The sequence below is a fragment of the Trematomus bernacchii genome, unplaced genomic scaffold (assembly GCF_902827165.1).
Source record: "Trematomus bernacchii unplaced genomic scaffold, fTreBer1.1, whole genome shotgun sequence".
Lineage (NCBI taxonomy): Eukaryota > Metazoa > Chordata > Actinopteri > Perciformes > Nototheniidae > Trematomus > Trematomus bernacchii.
Window position 1 is genome coordinate 278840 of NW_022987518.1, and position 19249 is coordinate 298088.

At 37.3% G+C, this 19249-nt stretch overlaps 1 protein-coding gene across 1 annotated transcript; it reads left to right on the plus strand.

Annotated features, from left to right (window-relative positions):
• Positions 1 to 131: 131 nt before the first annotated feature.
• On the plus strand, positions 132 to 16764 carry rac2 (Rac family small GTPase 2). Its single transcript, XM_034116735.1, has 7 exons — positions 132 to 416; positions 7029 to 7100; positions 8144 to 8261; positions 9279 to 9341; positions 11952 to 12111; positions 14530 to 14663; positions 16345 to 16764. Exons 1-6 carry the CDS (start codon positions 382 to 384, stop codon positions 14658 to 14660), a joined length of 579 nt encoding a protein of 192 aa, XP_033972626.1. The 5' UTR covers positions 132 to 381; the 3' UTR covers positions 14661 to 14663; positions 16345 to 16764.
• Positions 16765 to 19249: the final 2485 nt, after the last annotated feature.

Sequence of the window (19249 nt, forward strand, 5' to 3'; positions counted from 1 at the left end):
TGCATGATTGCAAATCTGCCCGGACAAAAAAGAGGAAGTTTTAAATAAAGCAGCGGGTTATTTCTGCCTCATCTTCCTCCTTTCAAAACTCTTGACGCTCAGTCATTTCACATTTCTCCACTTGCGACAGCGTCTTTCTCTCTTTGCATTCAACACATTTGATCATACATATGAATTGCATACTGCTTGCATAAGTTGTACTTTTCAGAAGAAGAGAGAAACAGCAGAGGCGGAAGACGAGGTGCAGAAATGAAGGAACTGAGGCAGTAGAGGGAGGGGTGTGAGGGAGGTGTGCAACAGCTTCCTGTAGTCGCTGATCTCTGAGTCTTCCTCCTCTTTGAGTTTCTCTCACAGTGAAGAGCACAGACGCAGCGGAACAGGATGCAGGCTATCAAGTGTGTGGTCGTGGGAGATGGGTACGCCATTATCTTTTTTTCTACATTTGTTATAACTTAAGACGCCTTCAGGTGTTGAACCACGAGCTGATGCATGATGGGGAACTTGTAGCCCCAGGGTCAAGATTGTGGGTTATTTGAAAGAAATGTCACCTAGGTTAGGGTCAGGGTTAGGGTTAGGGTTAGGGGTTGGAACAACTTCAAGTTACAGTTTTCTCAACTTCCGCAGAGTTATGGCTGTTTGAAAGGGGCTGCTGTTGTCTTAAACTTGTTGAGGATCGCAGTGTGTGTGTGTGTGTTGCGTGAGGATCTTTAGGCGTGTGTTTGACAGCGCTGATTTAAAATGAGGGTGTTGGATGGAGCAGGCCACAGCATGCAGGAACATGCAGCACACACTCCGGCATACTGCAGATGGAAAGTCAAGAAAGAACAGAACAGAAAGAAATAGACGAAAAAGAAAAGAGCCATTTAGTTTAAGACATACTTTGGCAGAGGTGGAAGAAGTACTAAGATATTTATCATAAGTCAAAGTAGCTATACCACAGTGTAATAATACTCTGTTAAACAGTTACAATCCTGCATTAAAATCACACTCAATGAAAAGTACAAAAAGTATTGTGTTTCAAATATACTTAAAAGTACCTAAAATGCAGTTGTGAAACCTAACACCTTTACTCAATTGTTGTACTTACTGTAAGTGCTATTTTTAGGTACTTGTACTTTTCTTGAGTATGTCTATTTAATGCTACACATACTTCTACTCCACTACATTTTGGAGGCAAGTATCTCCATTTATTTATTAAACAATCATAGCTACTTTGTACATATGAAAATACATGATGTGATGCAATACATATATGTTTAATACACACAGTTTAAAAACAAATGTATGTACAAGTAATTTACATTTCTACCAACTCAGATTATATATACCTAAATCTTCAAAGTATCTAGAGCTGTAAAATAGTTGTTATACAGTAAAAAGGACAACATTTGCCTACACAATGCAGTGGGATGAAATAATAGAGTTGTTGTACAAATACCTCACATTTCTCAGTACATAAAGTACAATTGCCTAGACAAATTAAGGAGCACAATATAGAAAAATAAGTATTTGATGTAGAAGTATTTCACATTTCTACCTATGTACAAATACGTGTAAGTCAGTGATTTATAAGTTCATTATATGTTTTTATTAATAACATAAATCTGCTATTGCTAGTGACTAAAGTAGTACATTAAAAGGCCTGCATACTGCAATGTAGTGTGGTAAAAGTATAAAGTAGCATCATGTGGAAATACTCATTTGATGTACAAGTACCTCACATTTCTACCTTAGTACATTACTTGTAAGTTAATAGTTTGTAAGTTACATTTCTGTTTTATTCACTACCTAAATCTGCAAAGTAACTAATAAAAGTAATTCTGTAAATGTAGTAAATGTAGTTGAGTCAAAACTAAATCATTCATTTACAAAAAGCAGTGGGGTAAAAATATAAAGTATAGCATCATGTGGCAATACTAATTGGATGTAGAAGTACCTCACCTTTCTACCTAAGTACATTACTTGTAAGTTAATAGTTTGTAAGTTAATTTAGTTTTTTATGTACTACGTAAATCTGCAAAGTGGCAAGTAACTAAAGCTGTAAAGTAAATGTAGTGGAGTAAAAACTAAAACATTCATGTACCAAAAACCAGTGGGGTAAAATGATAAAGTAGCATCATGTGGCAATACTAATTTGATGTACAAGTACCTCACATGTCTACCTAAGTACAGTACTTCTAAGTTAATAGTTTATAAATTAAAATATATTTTGAATTTAATCTGCAAAGTGGCAAGTAACTAAAGCTGTACAATTAATGTAGTGGAGAAAAAACAAAATGTGCCTAAAAGAATAAAGTAGCATCATTTGGAAATACTTTACTTTAAGTACCTTACATTTCTACTTCAGTGCAACACTCCAGTACATGTACTTAAGTATTGGAAAAACTGCTGATTTATGTTGTTTTAAAAAGACTGAAATGCTCTCTCTCAGAACAAGTTACTACAGTGTGTCGTGTACATCAGGAACTTCTAATCTGATACTTGAAGGTGGGGCGAAAACATGCCGGGTGTCTCTTGAATAAGGAAACTGTGAAGCGGAAGTGCTGTAGCTGTTACTGCAAGTGCTCAGGCTGCAGAAAATGTAACATTTCCCAGTGCTACATATAAGGGTACATTACTTACTAGAAAAGTGAGACATTTTGGCTTTTTTTGGTTGACTTCAGCACAGTAAATTAAGGCAGACACATTGTTTTTTATCTGCTGTTCAATTTGAGTTTGTGGGCTGTTTTACTTACGAAACAGGTCGTTGTCAGACTAATGAAAAGAAAACATTGTAGATTTGATCCTAAATCCACCAAAAGTTAGCATTAGGTAATTCCCTTTCTTGTTATTCAAACATAACATTGTAGAACATGTGAAATAAAAAATAAAAATAGCTTTGACATTGTGAGAGCCGGGAAGCTGGCAGTTAAAGCCGATGGTGGTGATGAGTCATTTCTGCCATGATGATTAAAACCATTTTGATGGATGCCACCAATGAACGCTGTACAGATGCAGCTTGTGCAAAATACAATATGTTAAAATAAACTCAGCAGCTGTATTGCCCGCATGATTTAAGATCGTGTTTGTGAGTAAACTAGATGTCAAAAATGTGATTTAAAGCCTCTGTTTGCAGAGAAGAGGAAGTTGTTTGAGGGTAAGAAGGGAAGTGAGCACTGTGCACATATGAGCTAAAATGCTGCTGTTATATGACCCTAACATGGCACGGTGGATTTCAAAAAGGTTACTGTAAGTTATAGCTACATATCTACACCTAATATGTCATGTAATTAGATTGGATTATATATCTTATATTAATATTTCCAAATTGGGAAATTGTTTTGTTACAGGAGTTAAAAAACCCCAACATAAACATTAAATATATATACAAATCCGCAGTGAAAGATCAACATGTATAGAGTATCTTCTCCAAAACAACAAAGAATATAAACAAATATTCCTAATACACAATAATAGACTAACTTCCTACTGAAAAAATATATGAACATAGACGACTATATACAGTTATAAACAGTATTAAACACACAGTTTTTAAAACCCTTCAAGGGTCACTGTGTAGTTGTCAACATAAGTTACATTTGAATTGAGTGTCACTTTTAATTGTCCACGAGCATTGGGACAATATGGGGGGCCAAAAATACTTCTATAGGTCTAAAATGGGACTACACTTCTTTTGAATATAAAGTGTTTGAACGTCTTATTAGCGGTCAAGCTAAAATGCTAACTACACTTTTCAAATCCTGACAGCTGAGTAAATGATACAGTATATTGATATTCAAAGAGTTCTGGAAAGCTAGTTTAACTTCCTAGCATGCTGTTGACTAGTTAGCTTGTTAGCGCTTAGCTTGCTAGTTATAGAGGTGGGAGAAGTACTTAGATCTTCTCCTTGAGTAAAAGTAGAAGTACTCAGATCATGTACTTGAGTAAAAGTAGAAGTACTTAGATATTGTACTTGAGTAAAAGTAGAAGTACTCAGATATTGTACTTGAGTAAAAGTAGAAGTACTTAGATCTTGTACTTGAGTAAAAGTAGAAATACTCAGATCAAAGTAGAAGTACCAGAGTGTAGGAATACTGCGTTACAAGTAAAAGTCCTGCATTCAAAATGTCCTCAAGTAAAAGTAGAAAAGTATTATCATCAAAATATAGTTAAAGTAGCGACAGTAAAAGTAGTCATTGTGCAGATTGGTCCATTTCAGAATAATATATATGATATGTTTTATAATTATTGATCAGTAAAGTGTTATCAAAGCTGGTAAAGGTACAAATTATATTTCACATCATTAATCCAAATCTGTAAAGTAACTAAAACTATTAAATACATGTAGTGGAATAAAAGTACACTATTTACCTGAATTAATTTAAGTATTAATTGTATTGAGTAGAAGTAAAGTAGAAAGTCTGCAAGCCTTTAAACCACTTTTATAAGGCATAGATGCAGTTTACTGGTCTAGTATGTGGTATTTGCAGTCTTCTGAAATGATATCTTTCACGTCGACAAACTTAAGATATTAAACATAAAATGCAGCCATTAAAAACTGAGCCTAATTGACCCTTGTAGACATGGAAGATGCTATCTACTAAACTCCATTTTCTTTCATATGTTCAGCCTTGAGAACAAATGTATGATTAGCTAATCCTCAGAGTTATACGTCAATGAAGTTAAAAGCATTTCCTTAAGCGTGTGGTTTCTGTAGAGGACCAAGTATAGGGAGATGGGGGAGTCTCAAGTGACTAAATAAAGTAAATAAGTTATTGTGATATTTGGGAGATTCTAACCAAAAGGCTGACATAAGCAAAGAGAGACAAGAAGAGAAATACAAATAATACAGAAGTGATGTTGAGAATGGAGAAAGAGATTAATAATAAAGAGTAGAAAGACAGAAGCAAAGACAGTGTGACGTTGAATCTGAATTAAAGTTTGTTCAGCTAGAAGCAGTTAATATATATAATGGTGTCAGCAGAAGATGACAAACAGATAAAGAAGAAAGAGATTGAAGGCTGAACTCTGAGGTGTTGCTGGTTCCTGTTTCCAGTGCTAAACTGATGCTTCGAAAACATGTCACTTCCTATTTGACTCACACACACAACCCAAACATTTACATACAGTATGACCTTTATTAAAATGAACGTAAAACAACGTTTACGAGGTAGTGCCGATAATAGAAGTAGTCATAAAAAACAAACTTGCATGCTTTTTCTTGAGGACCCCACAAAATGGGTTTTAACTCAAAATGTGGTCCTCACAAATACAGTAAAACAAACTTACACACATTCCCATGATCATACCTCTGCGATTTTTACTCGAATGAAACCTTTTTTGATGAGAGACTTTTAATAACTTGATCAGTTTGTAGTGTTGTTCTTTTAATCAGAAAATATTCAGATTTTAGGATTATTTAGTTAATTCAATACACCTTTAAATGTGTACTCAATATGTTTGCCAGCATCACAAAAGTATTTAAAGACACACCTTTGAGTTTTTATGTATTTATTTGAAATGTTTAACTAGTCATGCAGAACATGTAGCTTTATTAGCACAGAGAGGTCAGAGGGAGAATTTTCTGGTACTATTTTAGCCATAAAAACCTCAGTATACCAGTTTTAATGAAACACTGATTCACCAACTTTTTGTTTGAATACACCATGTACCGAGAAATTACATTTTACCTCTCAAAAAGTTCACTGTGCAAATAGCCCCTCACTTCTTGCTGTATTTATTTTATACAAGTACAAATATTTCACTTATTTATAAAGTGAAAGGGGAAAGGCTGGGCAAAATTAAAATAATGGATAAATAATAAAAAAAATGTTTGAGTTTATGGTCCAAGATCATTTGTAGTTTCAAAAGTCAACTCCAAAAATAATTAAAAGGCAATTAACGACCTAAATATTATAAACAAATATGTAGTAAAACTACCAGCAAGCTACTTCAGGATGTAAATTAACTTCTAGTTACATTGCATGAGGTTTATTACTCTTAAACACTGAGGATTTACTTTTATATATAAATATTTTTGCTTTCTCCGGCTTTGTAATGATCTAAAGGCTGCAGCATCTGCTCCTAACTTCAATCAGATTTACCCAGAATGCTCTCTGTTCTGTGTCTCAGAGCCTTGATGAAGATAAGACACAAGTTCTGGTGTTGTTGAAATAATGACAGTAAAACAAAATAGGAACAGAGCTCGTTCATTCCTGTTGGAGCGATTCATGGATATTCAGACAAGATGCTCTAATGAACATGTTAATGCTTCTGAAGGTGTGTTAGAAAATGCATTTAAACTAACATTGTGTAGAATAAACCTTTTTTTAACTATACTGTACCCTAAATATGATTATTTATAATGATATTACATTATTTATCTTATTATATTTCTTATATTAATCTTATTTGAAATGTATCAGTTTATTTGGGGTGTTTTTGTTACTGATTTTATATAATTTATGTTTCTCTCCTTAATAAAAACAGCTGTGTTAATCAAGGCTGACGATGATGCATGTTTCTATGTCCTGTTAAATACATGTTTGTAAGTTTGGACAAGTACTAATTATGGACACACTTAGTCAAGGCAAGTTTATTTATATAGCCCCTTTCAACATAAGGCAATTCAAAGTGCTTTACAAAAATGAAAGGCGTTAAGAAATAGTGCAGAGGAAACACATTAAAAGAAATACAACATTTAAAAGTTGTGCAACATTGCAATACATAAACAAATGTACTTAACCTAAAAAAACGAATGTATTCTTTTAAAAAACATTCTGTAATCCAATTATGAAGTTAAATTAACAATAGAATTACAAACGCTTGATTGTACACTAATTATTTACAAAGTGCAGTATGAGAATGACTGCATTATTTTAGCTGTTTGTTAGGTATTGATTCAGGACTAAGTTTATATCTGATGGTAAATATCTGCCATACTTCTCTCTATTTATAGATATATCTCTGATTTCTCTTTCTTCCTGAAACATTGATGATGATTCTGCATAATTATATCTCTGTTCATGTCTTTCCATTTTGTTTTATAGAGCTGTGGGAAAAACATGTCTTCTCATCAGCTACACAACCAATGCCTTCCCCGGGGAGTACATCCCTACTGTGTGAGTATGAAACACACACACACACACACACACACACACACACACACACACACACACACACACACACACACACACACACACACACACACACACAGGTTTGGGCTGGCAGCTGCCTAAAAGTTAGCAAAACACACTTTTCTGAATATATTTCTTGATAGAATACATATGCATAAAAGCTGATCTATACTGTAAATAGATAAGGAAAATATGTCTAGTAATCTCCAGTTAATAGTCTAGTCAATAATAACGAAGGAACATTAAAGAAAAACTGATACTACTAATACTATTACCAAGGGAAATATTCATTTTCAGATGTTTATTTAATTCATATGTTTTTCTTGTATTGAGCACTGTAGAGAAAAGTAATCAAAATGGGTTTCTCATTCAAATAATCTACTTAATTGGTGCATGTTGTTTCATGTGTGGAACAGTGTGTGTAGAGATTGCAGTATTTCAATGTGACCACAAGAGCACAGTGTTGCTTATTTATTATAATCTAGTAAATTGCACCTGTACTTTTTTTTAATGATACAACAAAAGCAAGGGAATTAAAATCCTTTTAATCCATAAAACCCAAGAGATGGTCTAAATATAAATATTCAGTTTAGCTCTAATTAGCCACTTAATGTAGACATGTATTCATGCTATAAACCAGCCCCCCCTCCCCCCTCTTATATGGTACAACTAAACCACCAAATTATTGTTTCACACCCTTTAAACCATATTTTCACATGCAATTGAAAGTTGTTGAATATATGAAACATGTGAACAAATCTAGGAGTAATTCATAGAAAAAAAAGATATTTAAAAAATAATGTTTGCATTTAGTTTTGTTAAGTATGACCAACATGTTTAAACCATGGAAATTAAAGGTAATATTTTCAGAAGTATTGTGTTTTTTGTGGTACTTCAACACTGATGTGTGTGTGTGTGTGTGTGTGTGTGTGTGTGTGTGTGTGTGTGTGTGTGTGTGTGTGTGTGTGTGTGTGTGTGTGTGTGTGTGTGTGTGTGTGTGTGTGTGTGTGTGTGTTCCCCCCCCTCAGATTTGATAACTACTCAGCTAATGTGATGGTGGACAGTAAGCCGGTCAACCTGGGCCTCTGGGATACAGCCGGACAGGAAGACTACGACAGGCTCCGCCCACTGTCCTACCCCCAGACGGTAAACACACACACACACACACACACACACACACACACACACACACACACACACACACACACACACACACACACACACACACACACACACACACACACACACACACACACACACACACACATATTCACACACACAAAACACACACTTTGTCTCCAAACCATCAGAGGTCCCCATGCCGTGATGAATACCAACTCACATGCACACAGTTCAGGACAACAAATAACATCTACACTGTTTCCCGCTGTGAAACCCAGGAGAATCATTACATTAAAAACAGAAGAAGAAGAACGTATACCCTTATGTATGGAAGTAAATTGACACAAAACGTCTATAAAGAAATTCCTACAAATACTGTTTTGAGGTGAGAATTGATTATATATATAATAAATACAAAAGGAACAAAAATAAATCTATTTTTTTATACAAACCTCCAATAATACATACATTATATACCTGCATATATTGTCACTGGCTTTGGCCTCATCGCAGTATTCAATAGTATTCAATAATATTTTTTTAACCAAACAAATGTATCTTGTAATTTTCAGATTTCTTTTTTTTACATTGTTGTTTTTATCCTTAAATGTATGTAGAATATGTCCTGGATATAATATTATTGTGTATTAAGTTTGCTTTTTCATTCTTAACGCAATTGCTCTATTGTTTGGTAGTGTGGATTTCATTGCTTTGAAACAAAATGCATTCAGTGACCATGTCTTTCACAATTTATCAACCAAAAATCCACCTTTATGTACTTTACAAAAAAAACAACATTAATTTTCATTAAAACAACACAAAGTGAACATTTTAAATAGAGAAGACCAACCATAACTGATTCCCATTGTATTATATTTTTCACTTTCATGCCATGAATGCACTTCAAAAGGGTTCTGAGTTTGTATCCTCAAGGTAGATTGCACATTTTTCAAGTTGATTTGGCAAAAAGCGTCAGATAAATGTAATGCAGTGTAATATAATCTATCATCTAAAGGACTCCTGTCATTGTGTATCCTGCAGGATGTGTTCCTGATCTGTTTCTCTCTGGTGAGCCCGGCGTCCTACGAGAACGTCAGAGCAAAGGTGAGTCTCGTATCTATGTTTTTTTTTACATTTGAGTTAAAATTTTGCGAATTTTAAGAATATTTTCTGTATAGGATGGCAAGAATTGTAAAGGATTTCCAATAGATTACTTGGAAAAGGAGTATTTCCACTCTGCAATAATGGTACTTTTAGTCAAGGATCGGAGCACTTCTTCCACCACTGTTTTCCAAAAGCACACTTTTTTTTTTGGCAGTCCGTTCCAACACGGTCCAAAGTTATTCGATTAAATATATTACAATTACATAAACTGAGAAAGGCAGTCGACTTAAATGTACAATTAATACATATTTAGTTCTGGTTTTAAGGTTTCCGTCCATCCCTATTCTATTCCTGCATATGTCTATCAGGGTCATGCACTCTAAATGATTCAGCCATTCAATCAACAAACATCAGAAGCAAACACTTGCATGTTTGTAGCATTTTGACACTAAAAGCTTTCCTGTACGTCACTCTCATCTCAAGTGCTTTCTTGGTTTTAGTCGTTTTTGATGTATTCTCCTTTTCTTGCACATGCGATGACGCAAGCATCAAAACCGTAACAAAAGCAGAGCGTCTGTTAAAACCACTCGCTGCTCCTCAACTCTAAACATCCCCTATAGAAACATCAATACTATGCAACAAAATAAACAATATTGGTTAGACTTGATTGATATGATTCACATATTGGTGCCATGAAGTGGTTTGCCCTTAGATTAGATGATATGGAATGAAACTCAAGAGAAAGAGGTAAATACGTTATCATTTTACACCCAGAAAACTATTGCCAAGAAGTAGAAATAATGGTTGCATTTCCTATTTGTTTGTAAGATAAAGAGATTTAACTTTTGTATTGTCTTTCCGTCAATAGGCAACTTTTGTTGACCCGGTCTGGTTTGACTCTTTCTAAAGCATATAAATAATAATCACCAAATTCAGTTGTTTAGGTTTTTATCCAACTTCATTCCAAGTTTTACACTTTTTGGGGAATTCATGGTCAATAGATTACATTTACACAAATCTTCTAATTTTGAGGTGCAAAGATGTTGATATATTTTTAAAAGTTACGTTTTTGTCAGACATTCAATACAATTTGACCCAGAATGGATACACAGATGCTATAAATGTTGTTATGGAATAATTTGCTTAGTTGTTCAACCTCTTTTCCCACGGCATAGTTCTACAGTATTGCTGCTATCTCTCTTAAGGAGGGGCAGCTTGGGCGCATTGCTGTTGCCAGTCTATGACAGAGCACAAGCTGACATGAGATAGTTTACTGTTCAGGGATGAAGGTTCCCTGGCGCACATTATTTCCTATGGACGAGAGATTCAGGGTCCATATTGCTTTAGTCTCGCTGATGAAGAAAGTTGATTATTACACTCTGAACTAGTTAAAACCTCGAGCTGCAGAAAGAGTTCTTCAGAATTGGTTTGGCTACCGCTGTGTCAACACGTGACACACCACCTGTCGTGTGAATTCTCCGGCCGTAACTCCAAATAAACCACCAGTGTTTGCCATCAAAGCTCCAGCTCTCCTCGTGTCTCTCTGAGTCCTGTTTCCAATTGCTTCAGAAGTTTCCCCCACAAATGTGATCATTCATTTGCTTGTGAGGAACGTATAGACCTATCAATTATTTGGCATTAGATCATCACTTCCTCTGACACAAAATAAGCATAAAAGGTAGCCTGTAAAATAAATTGACGGGCACTGAAGACAGTGTTGGAATATTTACTGATATATTTGAGCCAATAGTTAAGTTAAATGTGTAATGCTTTGCAGAAAATAAGTCCTACCTTTTAGATTTAAAATACACAAATCATTTTAGACAACTCAAGTCCAAGGTAATTCGGAGCAAGTCTCGAGTTCAACGGCTTTTTTACCAAGTTACGTTTCAAGTCAATCAAAACAACAATGATGACTTTGAAGACACAATTCACTACAAATTGTTGCAGATTTATGATTGTGGGATTTTAAAAACAGGAAACTTGAATTGTTTTACTTTCAAATCTTAAGTCAAGTAGCCCTAGCTTTAAGGATTCAGTATTATACAAAGTAAAGTCTCTGTAGTTTAATATGTTATCATTTTAAATAATTGAATCCCTAACTATCTGTGTGGGCGCTAACATATCTCACTTCTGACTTACTTCTTTGAGCATGTGTGGTTTCCTAACTGAGGAAAATTGATGGAGAGAGAATCAAAAAAGTAAAGAGTAGTGTGAGAGAAGAAAAGGAAGAATTAAAATAGGGAACGATGATATGAGGTAGGAAGGAGGAAGCGATTGAGAGATCAGAAGGAAAGGCTTCAGTGTGTGTCCTGGTGAGAATAGACGAAATGTAAGGATTTTGAAAGAAATCGTAAAGTAGGAAATGATAGTGGAGGACAATATAATACAAAACATGGGGCTTATACATACCTAAAGCATGACCTTTGCATTTTATGACTTATCTCATTCTAATTTCGGAGACCAGGCTGACTCCATCCACCTTTTTTATTCCTCCTGGCTTCTCCCCACTCGTCTCCTTGTCGTTTTCTTTTTCTTAGACACATACCTTCACTTTGGGTTTTCCAATGTCTCTCTTCTCATTTGGTTTTTGCCTTTAATTCTGTCCAGTGGTACCCAGAGGTCCGTCACCACTGCCCCTCCACACCCATCATCCTGGTGGGCACCAAGCTGGATCTGAGGGACGAGAAGGACACCATTGAGAAGCTGAAGGAGAAGAAGCTGGCGCCAATCACCTACCCACAGGGCCTGGCTCTGGCCAAGGAGATAGGTGAGGAACAATTATTGGTCCCAGGACTTCAGGACAGCATAAGGGTTAGAGGTTATGGTAGTGTTTAGGGTTTGGGGGTGAAAAAGATGGAATTGCAAGGTTATAAATCCACCAAGTATTTGGGAGATGCCAATACAATTTGTGAGTGGGAAATTCTTCGGGAGCCTGCGGAGTCACTCGCCCCATTCATTTTCAAAGGGATCCCAATTTGTAAGGGCAGTCAATCTGGCGGTAGATAAGCATGGGACATACTGCCATATTTGAAAGGTCCACCAGGTGGCGCCATCACCCATATTTTTTAAAGGTCACCTATTATGCAAAATCCACTTTCTCATATCTTTTATACATCAACATGTCTCTTTACACAGAGGGGACACATGTCTCTTCTACATCATCATGTGTCCCCTCTTCTTCATGTCTCTTCTACATCAACATGTGTCCCCTCTTCTCCATGTCTCTTCTACATCAACATGTGTCCCCTCTTCTTCATGTCTCTTCTACATCAACATGTGTCCCCTCTTCTTCATGTCTCTTCTTCATCAACATGTGTCCCCTCTTCTCCATGTCTCTTCTACATCAACATGTGTCCCCTCTTCTCCATGTCTCTTCTACATCAACATGTGTCCCCTCTTCTCCATGTCTCTTCTACATCAACATGTGTCCCCTCTTCTTCATGTCTCTTCTACATCAACATGTGTCCCCTCTTCTTCATGTCTCTTCTACATCAGCATGTGTCCCCTCTTCTTCATGTCTCTTCTACATCAACATGTGTCCCCTCTTCTCCATGTCTCTTCTACATCAACATGTGTCCCCTCTTCTCCATGTCTCTTCTACATCAACATGTGTCCCCTCTTCTTCATGTCTCTTCTACATCAACATGTGTCCCCTCTTCTTCATGTCTCTTCTTCATCAACATGTGTCCCCTCTTCTTCATGTCTCTTCTACATCAACATGTGTCCCCTCTTCTTCATGTCTCTTCTACATCAACATGTGTCCCCTCTTCTTCATGTCTCTTCTACATCAACATGTGTCCCCTCTTCTTCATGTCTCTTCTTCATCAACATGTGTCCCCTCTTCTTCATGTCTCTTCTACATCAACACGTGTCCCCTCTTCTTCATGTCTCTTCTACATCAACATGTGTCCCCTCTTCTTCATGTCTCTTCTACATCAACATGTGTCCCCTCTTCTTCATGTCTCTTCTACATCAACATGTGTCCCCTCTTCTTCATGTCTCTTCTACATCAACATGTGTCCCCTCTTCTTCATGTCTCTTCTTCATCAACATGTGTCCCCTCTTCTTCATGTCTCTTCTACATCAACACGTGTCCCCTCTTCTTCATGTCTCTTCTACATCAACATGTGTCCCCTCTTCTTCATGTCTCTTCTACATCAACATGTGTCCCCTCTTCTTCATGTCTCTTCTACATCAACATGTGTCCCCTCTTCCTCATGTCTCTTCTACATCAACATGTGTCCCCTCTTCTTCATGTCTCTTCTACATCAACATGTGTCCCCTCTTCTTCATGTCTCTTCTACATCAACATGTGTCCCCTCTTCTTCATGTCTCTTCTTCATCAACATGTGTCCCCTCTTCTTCATGTCTCTTCTTCATCAACATGTGTCCCCTCTGTGGAAAGAGACTCAGAAAGTTTCAGGAACAAAGATTCTCTCTCTTTTTGTCCTGATCCATTTATATAAAAACCTGTCTGAAAATGAGCTGATCAGATTTTGGACACTTTATGATGTCATAAGGATGTTTTGGCTTGTGTAACCATTAGCCAATCACCAACCAAGGTAACCCCCCCCCCCCACCTTATCACCTGAATCTCCTCCTAGAGCACCATTGAGTTCTTTGTAACCAAATCTCTCTCAGAGGGGCGTGGGGAGGGGCTCCTTATTTTCATCTAAAGTAACAGATAGAGAATCAGCACTTTGGAAACAGGGCTGAAACAGAGGGGATTATGGGTAATGCTGCAATGATCTGTTCATCTGCCAATCAGAGACAGGTTCTGTATATATCTGAGACCTGTGATATATTGATGAAAAACAGTACAATAGGAGACCTTTAAATATCCCTAATATCGAATATCGAAATGTCACCATTCTGAATTTGAAAAATCGTACCATTTTGGCATTTTCCCGCACGTTCCTATTTGTTAGTTAGGATTCGTTTGACTGACACTAATTCCTAAACTTGTTTCCCTGAAATAGCAGTATTTGTAAGTAGGGAATGTCTCGTAGTATAAAAAATGGGTCAAAGCCCATTACAGTCGCCTTTGACATGTTGCTGTTCCAGTGGCTTTTCCTTGTGATTCAACATGCAGGTTCTTTCAAATACCCTGCATCTGTATTTCTTGTCTAATGTGAATAGAAAGTGCTGTTTGCATACAATGGATTGTCCTGTTGTGTTGGTGTAGATTCGGTGAAGTACCTGGAGTGTTCGGCTCTGACCCAGCGCGGTCTGAAGACAGTGTTTGACGAGGCCATCCGGGCCGTGCTCTGCCCCCAGCCCACCAAGGTCAAGAAGAAGCCCTGCTCACTGCTGTAAACGGTGAGTCTGAAGCAAAGACAGACGAGAGAAGAGAACAACAGCAGACATTTCGAGTGAAAAAGCACAGGTTTTACATATAACTATCAATTGTAAGAGAGAGACAGCAAGAACGCAGGAATGAATCCAACACCCTGAGAGTCAGCATTTTAGCACTTCCTGTCCCCTGGTCTGGAAGCCAATGGTTTTCTATATGTGTTTTTGGTAGATAGTCTGAAATAAGGTCTGGGATGAACACAAGCTGAAGAGATTTTAGCATTTTGTTTTACGACATAAAATACGTCAGTAAATACCCCACTGGTGAATTTAAAAGTGTCTAAAAGAGACGACTACACGTCATTACGCCCAACATTAGCCACCTTAAGCTTAGCGGTGGTGACGTGAAGTCATGTGACCATGCTGTAGTTCCTTTATAGCCCAACATTAGCCACCTTAAGCTTAGCGGTGGTGACGTGAAGTCATGTGACCATGCTGTAGTTCTTTTATAGCCCAACATTAGCCGCCTTTAGCTTAGCGGTGGTGACGTGAAGTCATGTGACCGTGCTGTAGTTCCTTTATAGCCCAACATTAGCCACCTTAAGCTTAGCGGTGGTGACGTGAAGTCATGTGACCATGCTGTAGTTCTTTTATAGCCCAACATTAGCCGCCTTTAGCTTAGCGGTGGTGACGTGAAGTCATGTGACCATGCTGTAGTTCCTTTATAGCCCAACATTAGCCACCTTAAGCTTAGCGGTGGTGACGTGAAGTCATGTGACCATGCTGTAGTTCTTTTATAGCCCAACATTAGCCGCCTTTAGCTTAGCGGTGGTGACGTGAAGTCATGTGACCGTGCTGTAGTTCCTTTATAGCCCAACATTAGCCACCTTTAGCTTAGCGGTGGGGACGTGAAGTCATGTGACCGTGCTGTAGTTCCTTTATAGCCCAACATTAGCCACCTTTAGCTTAGCGGTGGTGACGTGAAGTCATGTGACCGTGCTGTAGTTCTTTTATAGCCCAACATTAGCCGCCTTTAGCTTAGCGGTGGTGACGTGAAGTCATGTGACCGTGCTGATCACTAAAAGATGATTTAAAGGCGTATACTTCATCAAACATATCGTTCCTCAAACTCAACCAAGAGAATCAGGATGGGTGAAAATATGCCAAATTTTGCAAAGAGATACGTAAAAAGCTCGAGACAGATGAAAATACACAGAGAATAAAGGCCAATTGTTCTGAATTGATTTATGCAATATCAGCTTTGACATACAATTAAATATCCTTTTGCAGCACTTGGGTAATTATTTCTAAGCCTTCAGGGCAGATTTCTAATTTGCCGGAGAAAGACAGACACAAAAGCAACAATTTAGAAAATACAGCAATCATTTCTCTTTTCTCCACAGGAGAAACATTAACAAATGAAAAACACAAAGGAAAAAATTGCTAATTTAAGCTTCATCCTTTTTTTAATTAGCATTATCATTGTAGGACCGATGGCTTCCCGCTGGCATGTCAATATGCCAAGTGACAGAGAGCGATTGAAGACGTGACAGAGAAATTATTTGTACATCCTTGCATGTGGAGTAATACGTGTTTGCTGATAGCATTGAAGCAGGAGTACATTTTCCTAACAGTGCTATTTCAACCTGTGTTAATGAAGCTGTGACGGATGCATGTGGTCTTCAATGTTTCTTTTATATTCTTGCAGGACCAGAAACAAGAGAGGGAGAGATTGAGACTGATGACCCGACGTTAAAGAAGAAGATTAAACTGTTCTGTTATGTTATGTGTCTAGAAAACTTCAACTAGATTTCCAGGAGTAAAAAAATAAAGAAATTGATAAATAAGTAAAAACCCTTTCTCTTCAGCAAGATTTTCAAAGTCATGGGAGAGACAAGGTAGAATCCATCAGTAAAGTTTAGCATTTTAGCAACAGACTGCCCAAAGTAAAACTAGAAACATGAAGATGTATCCAAAACTCCTGCACACCAGACTGATCCCACATACTAATATGTATTAATGCAAAGATAGTGTTGTGATAAGATTTGTTCTACGAAAGTGACGAACAATGTAAAAAAAGATCAATAAGGAAAGTAGTTTTTGTATGAGCAGAGAGCAGAACAATATTGTATTTGATTAAAACTATAACAAACATATTATTTGTTGTGATGTTAAAATAAAAATACATTTTATCAAGTAAAACGTCTGCAGAGAAAGCGTTATTTCCAATGTCGGTAAACCACAGATTTCACGGTTACTGCACAGTTTCTTTCTCCTGATGGATGAAACAGCTCAGAGTGGAGGTAACGCTGATACATCTGTATTCATTTCTGCCATCTGCTTCAAGTATCATCCGTCTCACTTTGCTTTCCTACAGGACGAGACAGTGATATCAATCTGATTTATTTGTTTGTACGGCTATCAGATTAATGGAGGAGAGGTTCTACTAATCTTTTCTCCAGATGAGAAACATTGCTCTTTTATTAGTTTAGGTGTGTGTGTCAATAATCCTGTAAGGCTCAAATCACATTGTACCACGACTACCAGAGCTTAAAGCCACAACTTAATGCAACATTATGTCATTCTGCTATTTATTTAAGCTTAAAGGAGAGGTGTCATGGCCATTTCCACTGATCATAATTCCATTGTTGAGGTCTACTAAAATAGATATATACTGTGCATTTTTCCAAACTCACATTGGTTTCTCATACAGCATCTCTGTAAACTCACATTGGTTTCTCATACAGCATCTCTGTAAACTCACATTGGTTTCTCATACAGCATCTCTGTAAACTCACATTGGTTTCTCATACAGCATCTCTGTAAACTACGTGTATTCAATGAATTTCACTCTCTGCCTTTAACGGCTCGTTGTAGCTCCAATAGCTCCAGCCCCCACCCTCCCTGTGAGCACAGAGTGTGCTCTGATTGGTCGGGACGTTGTGAATCGCGCTGAGCTCCGTGGAGGTGTGGTTTCCTTGTTTAGGATACATAGCGAAACACAGCCAAACTCATCCTGAGCACACACAAACTCACATCCGAAGTAAAAACAATAAGTGTGGCTTGATATTGAGTAAGAAAAAGGTTGATAAACGCTGTGAGAATGGGTCTGCGATCCCAACTGTCTGTTATCAGCCTGCAGCCAGGGAGGAGAAATCAGCAGAGCTGCCTGTGTGTGAGGAAGTCCGTGGATTGGTCAATTTGGACCAATCAGCGGGGGCTTAACGTAACGGCTCCGCGGATTGGTCCATTTCGTTCCCGGAAGAATCAAATGGACAATGACGTATCTCCAACGAGGCGTTTTGGGGAGGTCTTTTCTGTGTTAGAGTTTTACTCGCTACAGGGTGTACTTTGAGGGTTTTGACTCTGCACACCGTTTACATGCATAAAAACCTTCATAACACACAAGGGGACGGGTAATAACCGGAAAAGCATGACACCTCTCCTTTAAAATAGTATAAATGAGGCAGACTTCACTTGACAAAGCATAGGTGTGTTTTACTATAGCATGCTTTCATTTAAACAGGCCCTATCGTGCACAATTTCCAGGTGAATATCAGTATTTGGAGTCCATGAGAGGCCGTCTAGCTCACAACTCATACTTGGTCTTACAAACAATATCAGAATCTCACACATACACCAATAAACTATTTTATACATCATACTATAATATAATACTCTAGTAGTGTATGCAAGATAGAAAACTTTGTGTGTGAGAAAGAATGATAGTGTATGTGAGAGAGGAATTGTAGTATGTATGAGGGTATAGTAGTGTGTGTGAGAGAGAATGATAGTGTATGTGAGAGAGGGATTGTAGTATGTATGAGGGTATAGTAGTGTGTGAGAGAGAATTATAGTGTATGTGAGAGACAGTGGCGAGCCGTCAGGGCCCTCTAGGCCAGTGGTTCTCAACTGGTCAGGCCTCGGGACCCACTTTTTACTTGGTCAATACATCGCGACCCAACATTTTGAAGCACTCAAATCTATTCAACAAAAAATCGTGCTGTAATATATATATACGCTTTTGAGCATACAATATTAATAAAATAAATTGAAGTACAGTGCATATATCCCTTATATCCCTTCACAGAACTAAAGTATGCTTTTAAAAAAGGTTTAATGAGATGATGGAATCAAAGCTGAACTATATAAAAAGGCACACATGCTGAAACCCAACCCCAGCAGGGGGGTCTGGGGGGATTCTCCCCCAGAAGATTTTTAGAAATACTAACATAAACTACGCATTCTGGTACACTCTGAGAAGAAAATCGGGCCTTCAAAATAAAAGTTTGACTTTTCCCCCCCAAAAAAAAAAAAAAAAAAAATCCAATTTTTTTTTTCCAACTTTTTTTTCTTCACTCACACATCCGCGACCCACTCGAAACGGGTCCGCGACCCACTTTTGGGTCGCGACCCACCAGTTGAGAACCACTGCTCTAGGCCCTCTGTGAGGGCCTAAGATATTCTAAAAAATAATATTTAAAAACATTTAAAAAATATATATTTTTTTTAAATATATATTTTTTTAATATTATTTTTGTTATATTTTTCATTCGTTTTACCGAAAAAAAACTTGATTTAATTGTATTTAAAATAACATTTCCAAATAAATA

Bases quoted from the DNA above. Each gene is read 5' to 3' on its own strand.
- rac2 (XM_034116735.1), top strand. From the start codon at position 382: ATGCAGGCTATCAAGTGTGTGGTCGTGGGAGATGG. The intron at 7,101-8,143 runs GTGAGTATGAAA...CCCCCCCCTCAG, and splicing joins GGGGAGTACATCCCTACTGT to ATTTGATAACTACTCAGCTA. The intron at 8,262-9,278 runs GTAAACACACAC...TGTATCCTGCAG, and splicing joins CACTGTCCTACCCCCAGACG to GATGTGTTCCTGATCTGTTT.